This window comes from Rhopalosiphum padi, unplaced genomic scaffold (assembly GCF_020882245.1).
Source record: "Rhopalosiphum padi isolate XX-2018 unplaced genomic scaffold, ASM2088224v1 scaffold1, whole genome shotgun sequence".
NCBI lineage: Eukaryota > Metazoa > Arthropoda > Insecta > Hemiptera > Aphididae > Rhopalosiphum > Rhopalosiphum padi.
In genome coordinates this window covers 12,043,390-12,051,154 of record NW_026869996.1, presented here as the reverse complement: position 1 = coordinate 12,051,154, position 7,765 = coordinate 12,043,390, and the positions used below count along the sequence as shown (strand labels likewise).

At 28.4% G+C, this 7,765-nt stretch overlaps 1 protein-coding gene and 1 pseudogene across 1 annotated transcript; one reads left to right on the top strand and one right to left on the bottom strand.

The window, feature by feature from the left end:
* Nucleotides 1-4,771: 4,771 nt before the first annotated feature.
* On the top strand, nt 4,772-6,396 carry LOC132931225 (inhibitor of growth protein 5-like). Its single transcript, XM_060997347.1, has 6 exons — nt 4,772-4,984; nt 5,041-5,279; nt 5,342-5,450; nt 5,526-5,630; nt 5,702-5,952; nt 6,132-6,396. Exons 1-6 carry the CDS (start codon nt 4,948-4,950, stop codon nt 6,231-6,233), a joined length of 843 nt encoding a protein of 280 aa, XP_060853330.1. The 5' UTR covers nt 4,772-4,947; the 3' UTR covers nt 6,234-6,396.
* A 112-nt stretch (nt 6,397-6,508) lies between these two features.
* Nucleotides 6,509-7,536, bottom strand: LOC132931152 (beta-1,3-galactosyltransferase 6-like; annotated as a pseudogene).
* Nucleotides 7,537-7,765: the final 229 nt, after the last annotated feature.

Genomic DNA, 7,765 nt, shown 5'->3' with positions numbered 1-7,765 from the left:
ACAATGATTCGTTTTTGACTTACGGCAAAATCAAAAAATCGATTTTGTCTTTTCAAAGAGGGGCTGAAGTCAAAAACGAAGCATTATTACTACTCCAAAAAGTGACGACGGACACAAAAATAATACAAACATCATTGTGAAATCATTACATTCATCAGTCCGTTCAAAATCTAAAAATATTAATTTGTATTATTCGTCAAAATTAACTTATAAAATCATATTTTATAGTTTTTAAGAAGTAAAAATATCAGGTTAAATGAAACGTGTGCAAGTTAAAAATGATAAATTAGAATCATTTTCTTAATCGAGTAGTCAAGGATCAAGACACTTACTTGTGTTAACTTGGGGCATAAAATATGAACAATTCGTTTATAATATCAAAAATCTTTATTAAATGAACAACAACTACACGCAAAAGCTAAGTAAAAACAAAGACCAGTTACGTTAAACGCCCGTCCGGTGAACGGCACACAACCAACTAGTTTTTCTCTGAGGCGATCGGGCATCGGCCGACGGATGTCGTCCCCACTACCGCCCTCTGTCGGTGCATACATTTAATAATTTTGAGTGTTTTATAAGCAGTTTAAAATAGAAATTAGTCAAAATTATCATATAAAAACATGTATTATAGTGTATTCAAAATACCAGGTTAAATGAAACACGTGAAAGATAATAATGGTAAATTTCTTAAACTATTGTTCAAGTTACTAAACATTAACTTAATATTTGAGTGTTTTATAAATGTTTTATAATGATCATTTAAATATAGTAAAAATAAAATATATTTATAGCATAGGTAAATTTTAAGAATAAACAATACAAGCTAAAGGTGTTTACTATTATTTTATTCAGATATTTAACAAATCTCAATTGTTTCACAGGTATTAATTTAGTATCAATTATATTCAATAACCATTGCACGCACATTGCATAAATCCAATATTATTATCAGTATCTTCTAGTCCATTTTCAACATAGGATGTTGATACTTTCCTTGGTGGTAGAAATGTGAATTCGTGTCTCAGCGTGCCTTGATTGATCTGATATACTGCCATCTGAAAAAATGTAGTAAGTTAATAATGTATAACGGTTGGAGAATAACTTGAGAATACAGTGTTTTACAGGCAGTTCAAAGTATGAATTTGTAATATTAGTCAATATTATCATATAAAAAACATGTTTTATAGTGTTTATGAAGTATCAGCTTAAATGACAAATATGGATGTTAGTAATGGTAAATAAGAATCGTTTACTTAATCTAATTGTCTAGGTTTCATGACACTAACTTGATAATTGAGATTTTTATGAGCAGCTAAAAATATGAATTTGTAATATTCGTCAAAATTATGATATATAAGCACGTTTTATAGTGTTTATTATTAAGTATGAGCCTAAATGAAATATATGGAAGTTAATAATGGTAAATAAGAACCATTTACTTAATATAATGGTTAGGGTTTTGTGACACTAACTTTTTGTAACACTACTATTAATTGAATATCAATTACATTCAATACCCATTACACACACGTTGCATAAAACCATTAATATTAGCAGTACCTTCTATTCCATTTACAACGGAAGATGTTGTAACTTTCCCAAGTGATAGAAATGTGAATTCATGGTCTCAGCATGCCTCGAGTGATCTGCTGTACTGCCATCTAAAACACAAAGTAGTCAGTTATATATGTATAAAGGTTAAAGAAATAATTATAATGCTTAGCAACAAAAGAGATAGTACAAATCTACCAGAATGTTTTGTTCAGTTTTAATGTAAAACAAAATATAAGTAAAGAATACACTTGTACATTAACATAAAATTGCTGATTTTCAATATTAAAATAATAAGAGTTTGTAATACTTGTATACATTATACAATAAGAGTCATTGTCATAATCTAGTAGTCTAAACACTAACATGAGAATTGAGTGATTTATAAGCAGTTAAAAATATGACTCTGTAATATTTGTTAAAATTACCATGTAAAATCATGTTTTATTGTGTTTATGAAGTATCAGCTTAAATGTAATATTTGAATGTCAATTATTGAAAATTAGAATCATTTGCTTATAATCTAATGGTCAGGGTTTCATGACACTGACTTTTTGTTACACTACTATTAATTTAATATCAATTAAATTCAATACCCATTACACGCACGTTGCACAAAACCCTTATTATTAGCAGTATCGTCTAGTACATTTTCAACGTAGGATGTTGATATTTAGCATAGTGGTAGAAATGTGAATTCATGTCTCAGCATGTATTGAATGATCTGCTGTACTGCCATCTAAAAAAAAAATTGTAAGTTAAATATGTATAATGTTTGGAGGATAAAATGTCGCTACTAGACACCGTAAGGAGGACAACAATTTTTATATAACAACTAGTACGTGGACAACACTGAATAATTTTGAAATGGAAACAATCAAAACATAAACTAACAGACAAACTTCATTTTTTACAAAATTATTGAAAACAATTGACAGCTGAAACTCAAATACAAATACGAATGTAAAACTGTAAATTGATATGAAATATAGACATAATATATAAACAGACGATAAGAAATAATAATTATGATAAGCCATAAAAGATAGTACCTACTAATATACCAGAATGTTTTGTAGAATATAAATGTACCTATTATAAGTGTGACTATTAATTGTACAACTGAAAATTTGCTCCTTTTCAATATTAAATAAGTGGGTATCGTTCCGGTGTATAGTAGAGATGGAGAGTAGGTCACTGGTCACTATAATGGATGTGTTAAATTTGAATGCAATGACGGGTAGCAATTTTTCTAGTTTAAAAAAAAAAATATGAGGATAGTAAGTAGTGCCCGTGCCCTTAAATCCGTGGTTGTGTAGCCTACACTGCTTAGGCAGTAAGGTCCGGGTCTAGGTATACTTGTTGAAAAAACATTTCTTTTTAATCAATTACTAACCAAAAGTAAATTATTAATATAAATTAATAAGATTTTCTTTATATGGCATACCGCCTAATGACGAATGTGAGAGATAAGCCCCCTACAAGTATTTCATTGGGAAAAATTATGAAAAATGATAAACGGTCCAAAAATTATTGGCCTTCCCCTTGTAGAAATATTTTAGCTACTTGCCTGCTCATTAGGTACACGGTACACCACCGTCTCATGTAGACACAAATTAATTTGTTTTATTACAGAATGACATGTTGTTATATACTCTTTCGGTTAAGGCCAAAAGGTATATATATGTTGTAAAAGAGTTCGTTCACTTACGGTTTGTATTCAAAACACTACACAAAATCTGTTTGACTTTAAGAAAATATTTTATTAATTATTTTATTATAAGAATATTTAAATAACACAGTATCATACGAATCGGCTACTTATTCACGACTTACTTGCTTATTCTACGTTCTTGTCTTGGCGACGCAGTCGCTTGCAAAAAGAATACACATATTGCTTACACTACTATATTATTGTATAATATGCTTACTAATCTAAAGTGTGTGTGCAAGGGTTCCTAACAATGTCAAACATTTAAAATAGCCTAAAATAAGAAGGTATAAAATAAATAGTTAACGACAATAAAATTCATGTACGAAATACGAATAATACTATAATAGAGATTACATCGCGCGCAGACTGAGTAGGTTCCTATAGTTATTTCGTAAAAGCATGCACATAAGTGCTAGCTAGTACACGATGAAAATAAAAAAATCATTTTATAAACAACTAGCTAAAAACGATCAACTATTGAATACCTACCAATAAAATCGTATTATTGCAACATATAAGGTTACAGCCACTAAACATATATATTAATAGGTAGGTTTATGTATAATATTTCTAGGTCTTAAATGGTCAATGTTTCTTTTTTTTAATTAATAATATATTTACGCATTTATATTTATTTGTGTGTGTGTGTGTGTGTGTGTGTACGAATGAGGGAATTATCGTTATTTTCTTGTGAAGACTAAGAATGATAGTATAAACTTATATCCCAATTCCACCCCAGAACCAATTCTAAACTACGCCACCGGGAATATGGTTTTATTAAATACAATTACACACGCCAAGAAATAGCTGTTTACGAAGAAAATCTATTGGACATGGACAATGTGATAAAATTAGCTGATGGTAGACTACAGTTGACACTGAGGTCTGAGAGAAGCAGCTAGTAATTATTCGGTTGCGGGCCCTTGAAAGTACCAGCGTTGCTATTGCAAGACTGGTTATAATAATAAGCATTGTGCTTGCCGTGGGGCTGAACAATTATGTAATAGTAAATGTCATGGCAGTATAACTTGTAAAAATAAATAAAAAATAATAATGCATTTTTTCTCTTTTTAAAAATACAACCTACTTGAGATTCACTTGCATATCTGATGATCTATAACAACAAATACCTGTGTATTTAATCATTAACGTGATTATCCGGTTTATAACGATAATCACTTGTGTATTTGGTAAATAACGTTAATAACATGTGAATAATGTTAATTTTCATTTAACATAATTTACCGTAACATATATATATATAATTTTATTTAATTAGGTGTTTGGGTATAAAGTATAAACCGTCTAAATAAATAAAATATAAATGTCGTTTGACTCGACTAATAATTGGCTTATTTGAAAATTAGAAATGTTTGAAATGTTGTATTCGTACAGTGTTGCCAAACTTGGCATATTTATTTGTACGTTTATTGTTTATACGGTCATCGGGCAGTTACATAATATCATTGTTATATCAAAATGGTGTGATTCACGTCTTATTCACTAAAAATATTATCAAAAATATAAACAGAAGAAATTTATATTTTATAAGGCACTTTCTGTAAAAGTTGATCAAACACATAAAATTCCCGTTTGTTTTAGTATACAAGTATACAAGTATAAGTATACTTATACTTATTTTTTTCTTCAATAATTCTCAGCCGAATCATAAAATAATAAAAATGACTTCTGCTCTTAACTTGAAACACTATCTGAACAGTAAGTTTTTTTTTGTTGTTGCAATTAAACGATGTACTATCAAAGTTATATTTTAGATTTAGAGAATCTTCCTGTTGAGTTACAACGAAACTTCACTCTGATGCGAGATCTTGACTCCAGAGTTCAAGAATTAATGCGCAACGTTGACAAACTGACAGACGATTATATGTCAAATTCCAAGGGATACACAGCAGATAAAAAACGCGAAATGATGACCAGCATACAATGTCAGTTTGACAAAGCGAAAGAATATAGCGATGATAAAGTTCAATTGTCTATACAAACTTATGAAATGGTATGTTGATTTTGAATTATTAACATTACCGTAAAAATGTTCTATTCCATTGTATCTTACAGGTAGATAAACATATTAGAGAATTTGATTCAGATTTAGCACGCTTTGAAGCTGAAATTCAAGACAGAGTCATTAGTGCTACAAGAAATATAGAAGAAAATTCACAAAAACGTAGGTGTTCTGCATTATTTCATATTATTATTCCAATAATGTATTTGGTCATTTCTTTATGTGTATTGCTTCCAGGAGAATGTAAAAAGATGAAAGACAAAGAAATTAAAAAGAAGAGTGCATCGAGTGAAGAAGAAACAGCTCCAATAAAAACATCTAAAAAGAAACAACTGAAAAAAGGTTTGTATACAACAAAATTTTAGTCATATTTAAGTTGATTTCTTTATATAATAATTACCAACATTTTTCAGGAGTTACAAAAACAACAAGTGCAGCACCTAGTAAAACACCTTTAATTAATGTTGTCACTAATCCAACAAACCCTACAAATAGTGTAACCAGCGTTACAGTAGAAACTAGTTCCCTTACTGGTGCATTAGTTGGTGCCGGAGGTGCACACTCGGCTGAAGTATTAGATATGCCCGTTGATCCAAATGAGCCAACGTATTGTTTATGCAACCAAGTTTCTTATGGAGAAATGATTGGCTGTGATAATCCTGATGTAAGAACTTTAATTTTAATTTATTAATTATTTATGTATTTATCTTTTTTATTTTATAAAACAATTTATTAAATACCTACTTAAACCATTGAAAAAATAATAACAATCTTAATTTTTATTGTAAATATTGTTTCAATTTTTTATCATATTTAATTAATTGTGTACTTTTATTATTTTAGTGTCCTATTGAATGGTTCCACTTTGCATGTGTCAAATTAACTACCAAGCCTAAAGGAAAATGGTTCTGTCCTAAATGTATAACAGACAGGAAGAAAAAATAACACATATTAAAAATGATATAATTTTTTTTTATTTTATTTATACATACATATAATGTATAATGTTATGTTCATTTTCTTACGGTATAAGAACAAATTATTGTAATTTGTAATATTTTCATGAATTGAAAACATAATAAGAATAAAATTTAATTTCAATATAAAATTGGTGTTGTTAATATATATATATATATTTTATTCAAAACTGAAAACAAACTCCAATGTTCAAATGTATTATATTAATAATTACATCAGTCTTTTTATGTTGAAAAATGTATTCATGGAATTAAAGACAAATTTCTAACACAACATTTAGATGGCATCACTGACCAGTTATATTTGTAGGAAGCCATATTTTTTAACTCTCTATCACATAGTTTTCCAGTCTGAATAATGTTTGACCAGTGCAGTCTCATCATTTCAGGACTACGTTTATGTGTTAATAAATAATCATTTTGACATCATTGTGTGTCTAATCACCGGTCATGTTTTCTAGTAATATTTAATGGACTTACCAAAGCGCCAACCGAAACATCTTCTCTTTTAAGGATAGTTAATCAATCATTTTAATAAAACCGTTATAATTAGTTAGCTATTACCATTGATTATAGATAATCAATGCTATTACATAAAAAATTTGCTAAACTTAATATCAATATTTTCTCTTATTACTTTATATTATGCTACTATGATCAACTTACCTTAAGTAATCGCGATTCTTCAATATTTAGAAGTTAAGATCTTTGGATAAAACATAGCCTCCTCCCAAAGCATACAGTAAATATCTATCACATGCAATCCAATCAGTTTATTTAAATTAACCTCTTATTTTTAATATTTGCATTACCATCAAAATATCCCCAGTAGAACCTTTTTTTAGGCTTATGTTCTACCTCATTGACAATTAATAACACATTGTCAAAAAGAATCGCCATCACATTTTAACAGATAATCAAAGTTTATATTATGATATATTCACCAGAAAATGATGCTATTATTTTATGAGTGAGAAGTTTATACTCATTCTTTTCAATAAGTCTTCATGAACTAGCTTTTCAACATTTATAGATTTGTCTTTTGATACAAAAAAAAGTATTTTAAAGTCTCCTTTTGTTTGAGCCCGTGTTTCACATATAGCATCTTTACGATAAATATTTTTTTACCGCAGATATGCAAATAAAAGCAACTTAATTTTAAAATACATTTAGAGAAATGTTTTCAAAAAGAACAACATTAATATGTATCCTAGAATGAATGAAAAACTTGCCAGGAAATAGTATGTAAGGCGTTTTTTATGCAGTAACATTTGTTTCTAAGTAATGCCCACTTAAAATATTTAACTAAAATCAAAAAATATTCAAAATAATAAATAACAAAACATTAAAAAAAATAAAAATAAGGTGTTTCATAATATTGAGGTGTTTGACATAAAAATTAAGGGACCAAAAATAATTAATTAAAAGTATGTAACAGTAATTAACAAATTATGAGGAATGAGCATTGAGCACTGTGAAAAGTGTGAAATGAATATTAAA